This window comes from Phasianus colchicus, chromosome 2, assembly GCF_987193195.1.
Source record: "Phasianus colchicus chromosome 2, bPhaCol1.hap1.1, whole genome shotgun sequence".
NCBI lineage: Eukaryota > Metazoa > Chordata > Aves > Galliformes > Phasianidae > Phasianus > Phasianus colchicus.
This window is the reverse complement of record NC_143437.1, coordinates 71,086,965-71,104,828: the sequence shown is the minus strand read 5'-3', so window position 1 is coordinate 71,104,828 and position 17,864 is coordinate 71,086,965. Positions and strand designations below refer to the sequence as shown.

At 38.2% G+C, this 17,864-nt stretch overlaps 1 protein-coding gene across 7 annotated transcripts in view; it reads right to left on the bottom strand.

Moving 5' to 3' along the window:
- USP45 (ubiquitin specific peptidase 45) overlaps positions 1 to 17,864 on the bottom strand; it is a 52,665-nt gene that overhangs the window by 11,112 nt on the left and 23,689 nt on the right. For all 7 annotated transcript variants that reach the window (XM_090135964.1, XM_031611048.2, XM_090135966.1 and 4 more), the window contains 3 exons: positions 16,429 to 16,559; positions 4,299 to 4,386; positions 618 to 699 (listed from right to left, as the gene is read on the bottom strand). In XM_090135964.1, the coding sequence (XP_089992090.1) occupies positions 618 to 699; positions 4,299 to 4,386; positions 16,429 to 16,559 (301 nt within the window). The remainder of the gene's footprint in view (positions 1 to 617; positions 700 to 4,298; positions 4,387 to 16,428; positions 16,560 to 17,864) is intronic.

Genomic DNA, 17,864 nt, shown 5'->3' with positions numbered 1-17,864 from the left:
AAAAAAAGAAAAGCCAATAAAAAACAGAAAAAAAGAAAACAGAAGAACGTCAGTTCTATGTCTCAACTGTTGCAAATTTGGGAAGGTCAACATTCAAAAGAGCTTCATCGTTATTTAATTAATGCTTTAATTAAAGCAAAAATTATTACACTTTTTGAATATACACAAAAGAAAAATAATTTTGAACTCATTAAAAAAAAAACAAGCATTCTTTTGAAACAGCTTCCCATTTTGGTTTTGTAATCGTATTTTGAGCGCTCGCAGTAACAGCCACCTGATAGAAATAACTTCTGCTTATGTTGTGGCCTCTCTGAGCAATACAGTAACTGTGGATATGGAACAAACAAACAGCAGGCTATTTAAGAAAGCAAAACTAGATTCTATATAGCATTACAGAAGGCATTACTAATACAGTGGAAACTTTTATTCTGGCTACAGTCTGTACATAAAAAGCTCTCTATACTTTAGATATGCGCTAGGTGGCACTAGAATAATACATAATAAAACATTTTAACACTACAGTACTTTGAGACTCATGTTTGCTATAGTTAGTTTTGAAGAAAACGGTATTTTAAAACTTCTACATTTTAAAAGTGATTCAATAAAGCGTTTCATACCTTTGACTTTTCTTCTAGTTTCTTCATCTGCTGTCTTAGTTGTTGGATTATTAAATGCTTTTAAGATACCAGTTTGTATACGCTGTAATTTAAAGGATAGCAATAGAATTAAAAAAAAAAATAAAATGAACAAGTACTTACAGTGTAAACATTCTAAACACGATTAATATATGATTAAAAGAAGCATAACTTACTACTGTTATTCATTAACACTGTCAAAGCTACACAAGCTTATTAGCTTCAGTATGTAACCATTTCAAAATTCCCTCTCCACAAAAAGGAGCAGCTGTAGAGGCTATCAACACACAGTAAGATTAAGTGAATAAATGCTTTTTATTTATTCCACAGCGAGGGGAAAAAAAAACAACACTGTACTACCAGAAGAACAATCTATTACTGATTGACTGGGATACAAAATACTTCAAGGCAGCTAAGGGCCGCTAAGAGCCTTTCAATTGCCAGACTTCTGTGACTCTATTCAGCCATTTATTACTTCTGTTTATTTTCTAACACTGTACATTTCAAAGATATGTCAGAAAATCTTTAAAGATACACAAAACTTTCTATGAATCCATATAAAATTCAGCAACGCTATTAAAAAAAAATCCCAGAAAGTTACATTTTTTAAAGAAGAATCAGAAAGAAATATATCCTTACTTGTGAGCAGTGGTTGCAGCTTGAAATAGGGAAGTCTTCCCCTATATTTCTGAATTTGTAACTGGGATAAAGCGGTATTTTTATGAATCATTTGGATGTGTATGCTGCTAGCACCTGCTCATATAAAATGTGCTTCTGCCCATCCTGTGATGAGCTGTGAAGAAGGAAGGAGAGGACTGTGCTAACTCCACCACCAGAGAACACTGCAGCATGCCTGATCCCAGTTTTCTTCTCCTGGCAAACGTACTTGCTTTCCAATCCAGAAACTCCACTAACAGCCTCCCATGTCAGGGTGCAAATGACATTTACAATGAAACACGGTATCGAAGTCACAACTAGAGAGCAAAGCACCCTTCCAGGAACAAATGGTGATACCAACCGTTCCACGAGTAACACAAAACCTGTGCACCAGCAGAAAAAAGCTAACAAATAACTTGTGTTTGCAGACAGCAAAGTGCACTTTCAAGCCATCGATTACAGCGTGACGATGGCAGGCAGCCCCAGAGGTCTGGTTTCCAGTTCAGGCACCCATCAGGGTAAGTCATACTCCTACCTTATGAGTATGTGACCTGGCTTGTGAATTAACTCCCGCTGCCCCAAGCTCAGCTTTGTTCATCTTAAAGCCAACAATATACTAAAAGGGCTAATCAATAGATAATTCACAAAGTTGAACACCATAAATGGGTCTAGGGCCATAAGCGACCCTTTTGTTGGGATTAGTGCGTTGAACCATTTATTTAGGTCAAAGAAAAACACAGTCTTTGAATGGGCAGGGTGCTGCCGACAATGGCAGCAGACATTAATCAATTAGCAGCAGGGTTCAGCTACTTCGGGCCCTGGTGTGAAACAATCTCCAGCCCACATTGCTGGGTACGCTGGTCAGGATGTAATTTTTATCGTCGTATCGACAGCCTTTTATCTTAAAAACCCACTTGTGTGCACACAGACACTAATGGGGACAGGAAAAAGTTCAACACTGGCCTGAGAAGGCCGTTTTATGAAGCAGGAAAACACAGATAAAAAGCAAAAGTGGGATGTGACTTGTGGGAGCTACGTAAGTGGTTATAACTCATGTCATGCTCTGTACGATACGCATCTCTCCTCAGAGCTCTGGCAGTCAATGCAAGACTCCCAGCAGGGCACCGGCCAGCCTGCAGCACTCAGCCAGGCCTCTGGCAGGTGGAGCACAGAGCACCTCTTGCCACGCTGCGAGTGGGGCTGCCACCTATGCACGCCTCTGTTGGAGGACAGCGTTACAAGCAGTGCCCAGGAGAATAGGCAGTTGCTGGACATGCTTCTGGCTCTGGTGGCAGGCAGCATGCTGTGAGCCTTCCCCAGCACTGGGCTGGGGGCGTGGGGCTGGGCAACGGGCAGCTGGCAGCTGCAGAGTTCCCAGGGCTGACAATGCCGCTCCCTACTGGCACGGAGCAGAACGTGCCCTGACCCGCTCTGTGTCACACAATCTACAGACTCCAAATACAAGATGAAAAAAAAAAAAAGAGCTTTCACTAGTCACGACCCGTGGTGAGCAGCCCGAGGTGATGGAGTCAGTGTTAGCTGTAACGCACCACTGCAGGCAAACAGGGGTGTAATTGCAGAAAGGGTGGGACCAGCCCTTATGTGCACAGTGCTGAGGGTGGCAGACGTACTCTAATGCCTAAAACATCATTTAAATTCACAACATGTCCTTTTCCCTTTTATGGTAACTTCAATAGCTGTCCAGCTCTAACAGATAACTCAGCAGACAACTGAAAACACAGGTTATTGTAACGATGGCACATTCACTTATGGGCCAAGAGACTGATGGCAGGGGAAAGAGCGGTGACTAGAGAAGCAGCTTAGTGGATGCAAATCCACAATTGTGAAGCAAATGTACTTTCCATCTTTCATTACATGAAAATCAACAAACAGCAACAAGAGTTTCCCTCTTCTGTAAAAGCACAGCTACTGCTCTTACTGAATAGGAAAAGCAGCAGCAGTCACCTGCTTCCACCGTGTGCCTATACCGACACACCGCCCTGTAACCGTGGCAATGTCAAGGGTCAGGTCTTTCTCCCTGTAGTTCAGTTCTGCTTATTATTAAGTACACTGATGTCAGGGTTCATTCAGTGTTACTCTAGTGTCACAAACTGGGCTCTGTTACAGCTTTATATTTTGTTTCCAGAAGAATTCAGCTTAGGATCATTACATTCCCTGTGTTATCAAATGAGACGGAAGAGAAGCACGCTGGTCAGTACAATGTTTAAGGACCTTCTTTTGACTAGACTCAGAAAAGGTTATTTACCACAATATCATCTGAAAGGAAGGTTCCAAGACTAAGTCAGGCAGATGAAATCAGATACAGTCAAGCAAGCAAAAAAAAACACTATCTTGTATGCAGGAGGCAGAAACAATGAAGGGAAAGAAATATGAAAAAAGATACAAGGGGAATATTTTTCATTTAATAGAACTAATTATATACTTAGCATACTCAGATGTAGATTTTAATAGAACACAGCAAGTTATTTATAAAATAAGTAGTTTTTAACACCTTCTTAAGATAAAAGAAACTCTGCAAGATTTTATTTTTGTTCTACTTTTTTCAGTGAAATAGGCTTCTATGAAAATTGAGGGCTGACTCACTTCTTGAAGCTGCTAATTTCTGTCCCAAGACTTTATCCTCACAGGCATTTTTTCCTGAATCCTCAGAAGGGGCTTTTTTTGTTCTTTTGTTTCTTAATAAATGAAGAACAATTCACACTCCCAAAGCTATCATGATCTACTTGCCACACTCTTTCTATTGCTCATCGAAACTTTCACCCCAATCAGCAATTTTAAGATACCAACATGAACACGATTCTATCATCTTCCTAAAAAGTCATTATTTTTCTCAAGATAACAAAAATAGCCTCACATTCATTATAAAGGACATCTTTAAAACATGAAGAACAATGGAAACACAAAGAATACTGAAGAATGACGATTAGTTTACAGTACAGTCAAGTATTTCCTGACTTTTTTAAAAACACAACACAAAGGTGTTACCTTTGTTTCTTCAATCCTCATTGCATCCAGCAAATAGTGCAGAAGCTCTTGGCTGTCCTGCTGCTGGAATCCCTTAAATCGAGGAGCCCTGCAAAAGAAGCAGTAAGGAATTTACAGTTACACTGAGAGACAATAGCTACGTTAGGTTCTTGTTGGATGCTGAGGTACAAACAGGTGCAATCCTTACTGGACTCCAGCTATCTCATGCATCTCAAAACTCACAGCAGATGTGCATGAAGTCTGTGTACAGCAAAACAGAAGCAGCCTGATAATCTAAAATGGAAAAAGATTACCTTGAAATCTAAGGGAAGTTACAAGGTTGCACACAGACAAGCAAAAGTCAGAATCCAAATAAAAAATAAATCTTAATTTCTTAAACAAAAGTATCTATAGCCATCTCTTCAGAACAGCTCCACAGCCAGCCACACTATTAATCTGTAGCTTACACTCCCCGCGTAAGAGTTAGCTGTGTTTCTCTTATATTTGCTCCACGTAAGTTTTCACAATGACCTTTTAACATCATGAACCACATGTCATAGTAACTACACCACAGCCATTCAAACTTCTGTTTTATAGTCTAATAAACTGCAATACTTAATATCTGAAACTCGCATTAAAATGTACAGCATGACTAGGAGCAAATAAAGCATAGCTTCAGACCTAAAATGGAAAAAGCCTGACAATGACGGGACAATCTCTTCAAAGTTAAATTTGAGTCCAGGTAACAAAAATTATCAGGTCTGCTAAAGCAGGCAATAAACCAGTGCACACACCTGATAATTTTCCCCAGAGCTGCTTAAGGAGTTGTATACCCAACTGGTTTTGAGAGAAAAAAAAAAACAAAACAAACCAACACTGAGATGACGGAGGTTCAAACTGCACCAGTCTACACTAATTCAAAGGAACCCTTCTTAAGCATCCATCAGAACAACCAAGTGTATCAGGAATTTTGCTCCCATTGCATACTGAATACAAAAACATCACAAATTTTAGCTCTTTTGCAATTCTTGAGTGCACCAAAGAAGTTATACGTACAAACCATGGAAAATCATGAAGAATCTAAACTGTTACTGTCATTTATTAACGCTACTGTATTTCCTATCACCCAGAGTTTCCTTTATTAATCTGAATAGCTGGCATTAAAATGAAAATCATGATACAAAGCTCTTTATCTTCCTGTTAATCAAGTTTAGAAAATGGGAACACATTCCTCTAGTACTTCACAACCCTTGGTAAAACCCCTTAAAGCCCATTCCCATGCTGCACCTGTAAGCATGGATGGCACATGTGCTAGCCTTGAGCCCACCAGAATTGGTTCCTGCAGGGCAGCTCCTTGTGGCCACCCCCCAGCACAGCAGCAAGCAGCCTCTCAGGCCGAGCATTTGCAGGGCTCACAGCAGAAGGCTGCAGGGCTTCAACTCTCCAGCTGTCCTGCGATCTTGTCTGTGGGTGCATGACAGCACTTCTTGCATAACTGCGCTATAGCCCTCCTTCCTACACTGTAGCTGGACAAAGTGAAGATTTTTTGTTTTGGAAATCCCCACTAGCTATAATGCATTAGAGCTGCAATTGATGAAGATTCTGCTTTTCCATAAATAGTAACACCACTACCTTTTGGACTGACGATACTGACTGTCTGAAATGTCCTGCCCACCTTCTAGAATAATACAAGCTTACTACTCAGGTAAGAGAAACAAATCATCTTAAAAAAAGGTGAGCACACTTCAGTATGTTTCATCTCTAGAAAGTAAAAGTCTTGACAGAAAGGATCTATATGCCCCAGAAAACATACATCTGGTGCTGCCCTTGCTCCCTCAGCCTCCTCTGCCCTTGGAGCAGCTTGTCCTCCTTGATGGTGCCTGGCACCAGCACTGACAGAGGCCAGCCAGCCTGCCAGTCAGCCCAAGGACGCAGAAGGAACACTGGCACTTGCCCGTTATTTACTGTTACACTTCACTATGCTGGACACATGGAAACTGAAGACTACACAGCAAAGGCAATTCCAGTAAAAAAAAAGACCACCAGCAGCATCCACATGGCTCTCATAAAGCAAAAGAGAAAAAGCATCTGTTTCAGACTCTACTAACACTTACACCAGTCAACTGCACCGGGGTGATGTTGTGCCTGTTTGTGACACAGGCATTCAGTAGTCTACATCACCAGTATTCAAAACTGCTGATTCCTTGTGTACTGCTCACAGTATTTAAATACACTGTAAGTACCACAATTTGTAGGTATTGATTACATAAACACTATACAATACACTTATGAGTATGGGGATAGACACTTCAGATGTTACCTGTACTGAGACAGTAGTTTTTCGCAGCAATTTGGATCTCTAGCTTCTTGCAATCCCTCATGAGACTGTGCAAATATTCCGTATAAATAATCTGTTATTTACATTAACAATAATTTACTGGCCAAACCACACCTGTCTTTCCAAACAAGTTAATCCTCAGATTTTTCATTAAAGTCTTGGATTGATTCATCTAAAACGGGATTTGGAAGTGGGTTTTTTTTTTTGTTTTATTTCCAGTAATGCCACCAAATGGCAGCTGCGTCCCTTGCTGCACAGTAAGAAGACATGTAGGCTGAGCCATGTGCTAAAAATCTTCCAAAATCTAGCACAGGAGACAACTGGCTGTGCAGAGCTCAAGCAGGAATTTTATTTAAACTGGCAGAGGGGACAGAAAAACCAACCACTTACTCGGTTATTCAATTTTATGAAATGCATCTCGAGCCAGTTTTCACGTTCAGCCCCAGATTGCATGCTCTGACTAATGAGTGCACTGAGCTGTAAATATCTATCTGCATTTTCTCAACACACAGTAATCTTTCTTGTGCAGCCATGCTCTAGCTGGTCTAGGGTTCCTGCAGATGAGGCTTCTTTCCTACTTATACAATACAGATACTCAGGTTGCTTTTGGAAATTCGTGCTCGTGGGTAGCAGAAATTAAAGGCTACCATAAGAAACTGCATCAGACTTGCAACATGCCTGCAGTAGTAAAATTTAAATCTGGGTAAGATGTCATGTTAGAAGTGTAGCAGACTGAGGGTCCATGCAGTACAGTGATAGAAGGGTCCAAGTCCTGAGTCGCGCTCTGTAAGCACTGTGGGAGGTAACTGGAGAAGGAGCTACAGTGGCTGGGAACCTAAGGCCAGTGCCTAAAATTAAGTGCAATAAATCTGGTCTTGCACAAGCAAAACAACACGTTCACATTTACAAAAAGCATATCTGCATTTGTATCTGCTTTTTGAGACAAGGCTGTCAATACTCATAGTTAAAATGACTTAATGACACTGCTTTATGAAGAGGTTTAGAACAAAAGCTGGACACAGCAAAGCAGGTGTATCTTTAAAGCATATGCAGGTCAACCTAAAGATTTAATTCCAAATTTTTCAAAAATATCACTAAATTCAAACTTGAAGTGCTCCTCCTAAGAAATGAAACACTTTGGATTAATACTACTAAATGCAGCCTTTTGCTGCTATTCACATCAAATGTTTTCTTTCCAATTAATTTGATTATTGAAGTCAAACATTCCTAAAAGCACTAAACCTTTACACTGGATCCAATAAAACACTCAATTTACATTAAAAAAATTAAATGAGATAGTAACTTGCACACATATTTAAAGGAACATGCACACTTTTTAACCTTTCAATTGATTACAACAGCCTTCTCGTTGCTTCTTTCATTAAATAGCCAGAAATCAATGAATCTTTTTTTAAAAACCCTTTTGTAGAGATCGGTGCAAGTCTGACAAGCCTGGTTATACACATTATTATTATTTCTTTTATTTATGAGAAATGTCTTCTCTTCCTGACACAATGAGAATTAAAAGGCATATTCAGCATATCTCCTCCAACATATCCATATTAATAGCTCCTGTATATAGTGACAGAATAAATTATTGCACTGACACAAACTAGATCTTTGTACTAATAGGATTTTTTTTTTTTTTTGGTCACAGAATCAGAGCTACAGGACTACAACACATAGCAAACGAAGAGATAAATATATGATTACTTGATAAAGAAGCAGTGAAAAACTCTATCACACCTACAGGACAGCTTTTGTTGGTGTTTTTAATTGTAGGAACACATCACAAAGTTAATTTTACATTGCAAAGTAAAAAAAAAAGCCACACAAATGCCTTTTATCATTGTTTACAGTTTACAGTATAACCTTCCACACATAAACACCAGATAATACTCACTTCTGATTAAAAGTATTTTCCTCAATGATATTCGAAGGAAAATAGTCAATCTGTATATTCCATTCAGTTTTATTAGTATGAAAGGAAAAAAATGAACCCAACTACAGCTGTTTTCAATGGAGCAGCACTAGTTAATCTTTCACTTTATTAGCACACAGTGTATCTGTAATGGGCAAGATTATTTACATCCTCTGTGCTTGTACTAAATCCTCATCCAACCTCACATAAATCTACATGCTTGGATTTTAATGGGGACAGGATGATGGGAATGTGACACTTTAAATGTCAGAGAAAGTGATTGTGAAGAAGCTATGTAAGATATGAGTCCTTCATTTTGACTGAAAAATGATGTCATTATTAGTACTGATATATAGCTAATTGGTCATTAGTGTCTGTTGAATTCTACATAACATATGTAATTCTAAATATCCAATGTTCCATAGAAAGACATCTCATGCTAGTAAATTTGTTTTCAGGAGGAAGCCACAAAATATAAACAAAACAACAAGAGGTATAAAGGAGGGAATTTCATATGACATAATGCATTTACTGGAAAATTCCTACATTTATAAACTAGTATTTGGGAGAAAAAAGGAATTAATCCATGTTGATACATAGAAATCTGACAACTAAAAGATGTGCACTCTTGTCTCCTTGAAAATATGCTTCAAGCAAGATCCTTGGCAAAAGTGGGGGACTTTAAGATGGTTGGTTGAGTTGACCGCTCACAGATGTGCTGACATATGGAAGCCAGTGCCAATGCGATACAACCTGTTGTACAGTGTCAGCAGTATAATGACAGAACAGGTTGAACTCCTGCTAATGGCCATAAGTGCTGAAGGACAACTGTGACATCCGCATACACGCTACTTATCTATCCTCTCACTACTCATCTGGAGACAAGTTATAATTGCTTAGCACTTACCACAATATTTTTCATGATGACCTAACTTTCTATAACGTTTTTAATAACAAAAACTACACCATAACATACATAGCTAAAGAAAAATAAAAGTCCTCTAAATATTTATACTTTTAATTCCTATCTTCTATTTGCTAAGGGAAATTAAGTTATTATCTCAGATCTGACACAGAGTTGCAAACATTCTGCTACCATGAGGTGCTGCACAGGAAAAAAACACAGACTTGGCACATGTAACCCAGATAAAAAACAAGAGATGTGCCTGTCTTATCTTGATGGCATGAACAGACAGGATTTAGCTTTCATTCTGATGTGACTTGCTTCATCTTTTTCTGCCTTACATTCCCCTCAAAGGAAATGCAGTATCATTCCCTTACTACAGTGTACCAAGAACTCTAATATATGAGCAAAAAGCACTTCTTACAGCTATCTTTGAATAGAGGGAATAGCTGACATGTCAGAACAGATCCATTTCCCACTTGACCACCAGAGAGAAAATTCAGTTTCTCTTACCAAGTAATGGAAATTTCTTTTCCTTTTCTGTAGAAATTTCTTCTTGTCTACCAGCTGGTAGCCAAGTAAATGCCTTTATACACGAGGTCCATGCATAAAGTTATAAGACCTTACAAAAATGTTCTCTTTATATGAACATCCCCTTCTTCTTTCTTCCTTTAATTACTATACTTTTAATAGCATTTCATGATAGCAAACTGTACAGGTTAGTTATACAGAATGTCAAAAAATAATTTTAAAAACACCTAAAAAACAAATGAACAAAAAAACCCACAGACTTTTTTTTTTTCCCCCTCTGGCTCTAAATCTGTTGCCTTTCAGTTTCATGCAGCTCCTTGAACTCTTATGAGGGCAGTTAAATAAGTATCGCTAATTTATCTTCTATCATTTATTGTGTTCTCTTGCAGCAACATTTTTTCATTTCCTCTTCTGTCTGACCTCCTGATATTTAAGTTCCTCTTCACATGAAGTGTTGCTATCTTTGTCACCTCTCCATAAGGCTCTGGAAGGGCCTTATCTTGCAATGTTCTGTTCTGGTTAACATGGGTGTTCCAGCTGCTTATACACCTCTGGCATTATTCTTTTCCTTCTTTACTACATGTACAAACAGTGCTTACTTAGTTCGTCAAGACCTCACAAGATACAAACACTTCTGTTCAAAATGCTGCACAGCTCTTCCTCTTGAACAGAAGAAGCAAACCCAAAACTGAGGAGCAAAAGCAGATGAACCCTACCAATGCACACGACTTATTTCTGCAATTAGTCTATGCTGCAGTCATAAATCTCATCCATGTTCTCTTGTTAATGTGTTCAGAAATTGTGGAAACCAACAAACTGTACTGAAAGCGTGCAATCTCTCACATTCTGCTGCAGGAGGCAATGCAGACTCCTCTGTCAGAGAGACCCAGAAAGTGAGGCAGCACTATCAGCAGGGAACACAATGGTAAAACTGGCACCCAAAGTCATTCTTCACTATTGGTCAAGAAAACACGAACCTGGTGTTCTGCTACTACTGCCTTTAAAGGGCAACGGTCAAATGGGAAAAATTAGTAAGTTGGACACTTTTTTTTAAGAAATATTTTTCTCTACAGCAGTATTATAAGAAAAGTATCAAAAAGATTTCTAGCTAGTAAGTCTCCTTTTCTTCACTTCTTAAGTCTGGTACAAAATTACCTGTTTCTTCTGAGCAGAAATGTTCAGAAGTGACAAATGTGAAATGCTCCAAACATTATTAGGCTTCTCTTCAAAACTAATCAATAATCCTAATAATCCTATGATCTCAGCTCTGTCAGCTCCATACAAACCTCTACCGTGAGTTCTATCTTCTGTGCATGAGAAGGAATGATTAATACTCATTAGGAAAAACAAGTAACTAAAAACTAAACTTCTGTGGATTTAGTCATCACCAATAAAATCTCTGTTAAGAAAATATTTTCCCCAATGTTAATGCAGCAATACAGTACCACAGTACCATAAATAACTATTTTATTTGAAGCAGCTTTTCTAACATTACGTAACTCCTTCTTAGACTATTAATTTATATACTACAAGATTTACTTGCTACACAAATCTACGCTTTCATCCACCAACAAAAGTACCTATTGATAACAAATAAGGGAAATAAAATTTATGTCCTCTTAATGCATAAATGTTGCATTAGTCACTAAGTCTCCAGATAAGTCAGAAGTCTGCAATCCTAATATTCAGAATAGTGGAAAACAAACAGAAGGGCCCTGTAGCTATGTTCGCAATCTGTCCTAGCAAAACATCTGACAGCTGCAACACTAACAGAATTAACAGTGGAAGAATTAGTACCAGACGCTAAACAGTTGCTATAGAAAGACTCATCCATTTCTTTTCTTCTTCCCCTCTTCTTCAACCTGGCTACCCCACCACTTGACAAAATTAACACTCAGTATCATTTTTTTTTCCCTTTGTTATTTAAAAAAAATGCACCATGAATACCCTTCCATACACAAGATGATGAACTTCACTCTGCGATCTCCCTAGACTCTTAAAGACGCAGCTTGCAGCTGAAAGCACTATGTCCCCAGTTCTCTTCTTTTGAGCAGAAAATATACATCCACTTGCAGCGTGTTCCCACTTATGGGCTGTGGGATTCCACTCAGTGTCATTACAGGGCTGTCAACTGAACAAGGCAGCATCTGCTCTCTTTCTTTACAAGCTCCCTGGCCATATCTAGTCTCATTTCTAAGTGCCTTCACCTGTTCCTTTATGTTCTTCCTTCCTTCCCTGCTTCTTTAGTCTTTTCCCGCTGAGAACATCTCAAATAATTTGGGTAAGGATGTCCAACTCAAGTGCTGGCATTCAAACTCATCCTGGAACAGCTAAAGCAGACAAACTCTTGAAATCCTACAAGGACAAGTCCCCTCCCCCCCAAAAAAATAAAAAATAAAAAAAGCTATTCTGGATATCAAATTCAGAAATTCTTCAGGAATTGAACTGCAAATGAGGGCAAGTGTCAGGTGTTAAACTATACAGCTTCTATATCTCTTCTATCCCTCTTCTATATCTGAAGGGGAGCTACAGAAAAGAAGGGGTCAGATTATTTAGTAAGTTGTGATAGAACAAGGGTAATGTTTTCAAGCTTAAAGAGAGTAGATTTAGGTTAGATATAAGGAAAAAGTATTTTACAGTGGGGGCGGTGAGGCACTGGCACAGGTTGCCCAGAGATGTGGTTGATGATTCACCCCTTGAGACTTTCAATGCCAGGCTGGCTCAGGCCCTGAGCAACCTGGTCTAGCTGCAGTGTTCCTGCTCATTGCAGGGCAGTTGGACAAGATGGCCTTCAAAGGTCCCTTTCAACTCTAAGGATTCTATGATTCTATCTCACATCAATAGATCCAACAAGAAAGTGTAAAAAAAAAAAATCCTAAACCCATCAGAACAGATTTATTCAATATGTATAAATATAGATGTGTTTAAAAATCTTGAAATACACTTTTCTTCTCCAATCTTCCAGGCACAATAGTGCTTTACCTGAGGTATCTAGATAGCTAGATAAAGCAGTGTGTTTATATATAATTTATATATAATTACAAATATCCAAGTTGTGCTACTATGGAAAAGCAATCATTTTTGAAGGACCAGTCTTCTGCAACACATGATAAAAATGGAAAATCACTGTCGTACTAAAAAGTCTAAACTCTGCACAATCACTCAGTGTGTCTTCCTGTTTTGTACACTATAAGCAACTTCTCAAACTAATGTCATGGCAAAGACAAATACAGGACTGGAAAGAGAATTCCTCGGTCACTGACTCCAACTCCTATTATCACAGACAAGTGCATCTTAGACTCTCTTTAATGTATTTCATAAACTCTTTACTGAAGAAAGGTCATATTCTGCATAGTGAAACTGTGACAGTGAGATATTTGATGGGGAAAGAAGTTAAAAAAACTAAACCAAGCTGCAATTGGACTCAGAAATCTTCTATGTGCAATATATAAAACTAAAACAACAGCATTAGATGTCCTTCACTTATGCTCTTCTCCCTTGGCATTAGCTGATGTGTCTTTCTCTGAAAACTCTCTCTGAAATATCAATATATTTTTTCAGTGCAGTTATTCTCTTTTCACATTCATCCTCTTGTCTCTTTAGAGATGTTGTTTGAGCTTTTACCTTCCTGGAAGCTTTTAGCTCCCAGATGCAAAATGTAACCCCTGCTCCTATTTTAAGGATGTACAGATACAGGTCATTGTAACTGAAAATGGAAACTTGCTGGAAATACAGTAGACAAAACTTTTAAAAATCTCCGTTGAAATGAAACACATGAATTTTTTATATAGATCTGCTGAGTACAAATAATGGTATTTTTTAGAGAGAAAGTAAAAATGAGGTAAAAATATCTTCTTACTGAAGTCTTCAAATTATTTCACCTAGCAGTCACCATATAAGAAGTGTAAGTGGTCAGAGGAGAGATAAAGTTCAGAGTCCAACCTAAATTCTAGACCAAAAAGAATCACAGAATCATAGAATGGCCTGGGTTAAAAAGGACCACAGTGATCATCTAGTTTTAACCCCCCTGCTATGTGCAGGGTCACCAACCACTACACCAGTCTGTGTTCCCTGAGTCCTTAGTTTTGTATGACAAATGCGTTACATTTAAATAACAACAGAAATAATATTTCTAATGAGAATTGTTAAGGATTCTGTCAGGAGCAGGAAGTGAAGGACAATCCATTCACCCACACAGTTGGTTTTCTAACATGCATCACTGGGGATCCATGTGAGAACATGCACATGTATGCCCCCCTCACCTGGTCTTCGTAACTTTTGAGGCTAATAGACAAATTCAAGCAAAACTGATAACAATTATAAATATTTCTTTAAAGTTTATGAAAGTAAGAGTCTAGTTAGTAACATAAGGGAAACTATAAATAATGTATCCCTTTAGCAAGTTGAACCTTTCTAAACAGCAGAGAATCCACGCAGGAGGACAACACTGCTGCTCACACAGTTGCTTGTTAGGTAAAAAGAGTTAGTGTTAATGCAGGTCTTTAAAATTGCTTTGTTAACACAGTGTCTTAGCAGGATTCAGAAAACACCTTGAGGAGAATGCTGCAGCAATGCAGACTTCCTCCTAGCTGGGACTCCCACCATTTTGCTATCCTATCTCTTTCACTGCAGCTTTGCTAAGGAGTAGAAAGCCAAACTTCAAAAAATGAAAAAAGACTTCATAAAAATGGCATGACAGAACATTGCATGCATCTTGTTTTAGTTATAGACAGTAAATGTATGCATTTTGTAAAGACTCCCATTTCTTCTGCTACTAACAATGCAGACTGCTGAATTTGCTTAATTTCTCCCTTTTTTCTTTCTTGCTCACCATCAACAACAAAAGAATTAAGAGATCAAAACCTTCTATCCTAACCATGCAGGCACTTACAGTCTCTGTACACTTAACTTTGTGCTAACAGGATGTGGCCTTCATTACTGATACATGAGTCAGGAAAGGACTCATTTCAGTTAGGTTTGTTCTGCAAGGCTAATGAAAGTAAGAAGTAGGGATAAAAATATGAGATGGCAGAAGCTGACACATAGATATCTAAACAGCAAGTCTGCTGCTCACATAAAAAACATCGAACTTTTACCACACAGTGTATGCTCATCTTAAAGATCAAAATATAATCAAATAAAAAGAAAAAATAGATATCTAAAATTTAATAATGTTTCATCACCTGATGACTACATAAATATAAACACAGAGGGCAAATACAAAACAGCTGTGATTTCAAAAGTGCAGTGTCATCTGAAGTGCACTGCATTGTTATTACTTTGTAATCAGTCTTCTGACTTGGGCTTTGAAACATGTTTAATATTGTCCTTTCTCTTCTACTCTGAGTATTTACAAAGAAAAAGCTACTATTCCTATTTAACAATTTCCCTTCCACTTCTTTACCAAGTTCTGCACTTATAATTACTTTTTTGAGTCATCCTCAAAACATGAGAGCAAAGAACATATCTTAACTTCCTTGTATATTTTCCTTTCAAGCAGATGACGCTAAATAGAGAACACTACTATTTGACTCAAAGTCACTATAAGGACATTTTACATACACTTCCTTTTACAACTCAAAAGAACCAAAAATAAGTTAAGTACAACAGAAAAAAACGTATGATATTAAGGAGGATAAATTAAGTGTATTACGTGATTTCTGTTTTTGAATTAAATGGTCTCCACTCCAGCCTAAAAGCTAATGTTTCTTTGTTGCGTATTTTAAACTCATGTTTGCACAGCTATGTTTAAGCTGTTTTTACAGCTTATTTTGCTTGTAAAGCCAATATTAAAATATTTGCAAAAGCTTTTAAATTGGTCCTCAACAGATGTTTTAAAAAGCAAGACTTTTTGCATCATAATTGAAGATACCTACAAAGCACCGCTGTAAGCATTTTCCACACCAAGAAACAGGGGCTTCTTTAGGGCTTCTAAGCTCTTTGCAATCTGGAGTCATAAGCCATTTCAGTATACTGCTTTACATCTTTACTTGTTAGAATCTTTTTAATTTTGAAATGATGCCAAAGACAGACATCATAGCAGAGGTTTCCCATTTAAAAGTTGGCTTTTTTTTTTTTTTCCCAAAGCATATGAACTTCTCACAGCACAACTTTAATCTAATATACAACCTTCAACAAAACCTGAAAGATAATGGTATTAGTTTTGGTTTTAGCAAGTCCTCTTCTGCTTCTTTAAACCCCAGTGAAAGCCCATTGCATGTCAGCAGTTAAGGGCTGAGACATATATTTCATGAAAAGCAATTACAACCTGGAGTGCAACAAGGTATCCAGCAACTTTAAAACACAAAGATGATATTCTCTGGACCACTCAGTAAAAAGCTAAGAACGTACTAGAAAGCACAACAGACAGTGGTACACTTAGAAACACATCACAGTAAATTAGTAAATTTAGAGAAGAAAAAAAAACAGATATTGACAAGATACTGGCAATACATACTTCTGACAAAGCTGGCTGAACAATACTTTGGGAGAAAGAGGACCTCTTCCAGCCTCTCTCATGCTGTGAAGGAACAAGAACATCGCTGAAGTCAAGGGTCCTGGACTGGAGAGGTTTACAACCAAAGGATCCTTCGAAGTAAAAGCAAAATATGTATCAGATTTCAAAACGAGTGACATACAAGTCTTATTTCAGGTTTTACCACAAAGAACAAAGTAACGTTTTGTCTTAGATGGTTTTACTCTTTTTAAAAAAGCTTGATATCACCTAAAGATTTAAACAGTGAAAGAGCAAACTTATTAACTGAACCGTAGTAGTAACAATACCAAGAAATTCTCAGCAAACAAACTGGCTGTTAACCAGTAATTTTTTTTAAACAGGCATGTCCATTATTCCCCAAATTAAGTGGAATATAAGAGTGCTTACAGACTAATGAGTTCTTAAACAGTGAGGTCTTTTTGCCAGGCTATGGTTCATCAAAGCTATCCATAAGGGAACTTTCTCCCATTTTTTCTCTGAAACTAATTAGTAACAAACATAATGAAAACTTACTTATTCGATCTGTTTTTCAGAATATAAATGTCAAGTGGAAGTTTGCCTCATATACCCCTTGGTCTATCTGTTTTACTCTTCTTTCTATATATACTGAGCTGAGAGCTGCATACCAAAATTTTCACACATCCAGCAGCCACAGAAACCCACCCTGCTCCCCAAGGAATCAAGCACCAGAAAGGCTCAGGGCTGCAGTTCACAAGATGCTGACAGCAGACCAGTGTTGACCAGCCATTTTTGAGGCAACCTGCAGGACATGGCATCATCTTCTCCAGGTTAAGACTCACGCCTCCTAGCAGGTCCCAGGGCTGCAGAGAACTGACCAGCAGCCATGTCTTAGAGCAAAAGATGCTTCTGAGTTGCTTTGGGGCTACTTGTGTTCAGAAATCTGCAGGCCATTGGCACACCTTCACATGCCCCTAGGTTCATCCTTGGTCCCCGTGTCTACTGGCCTCCTGATCCTCACAAAAACAGATTACAATTTCCAGACAAACAACTAGAAAGGGTGCCTCTTCTAAAAGCAGAACTGAACAAAACATAAACTCTACGGACAAACATAAAGTAATCGCATCACATTACATGCACTATCAGAACTTGAAAAATACCCAAAGCACAAAGCTAGCAGTTTCTCCATTACAATCAGTTAGGCTACTAGAGTCCCCTGATCCTCTGCTGACATACACAGACCACAAAATACATTCTGTGCTCCAAAGAGCTTGCTTACTTTGTAAGCATTGTCATTAAAGAGAAAATAAATCTTTCAACCTTATGGCTGTGTAAGGTTCACATCACACATAAGCCAACATACCACTGCTTTTCTAAGCCTCCAGGCACAAACAAGCTCCAGACTTCAGTTGTGGCTGGGGAATAACTTGGTGAAACAT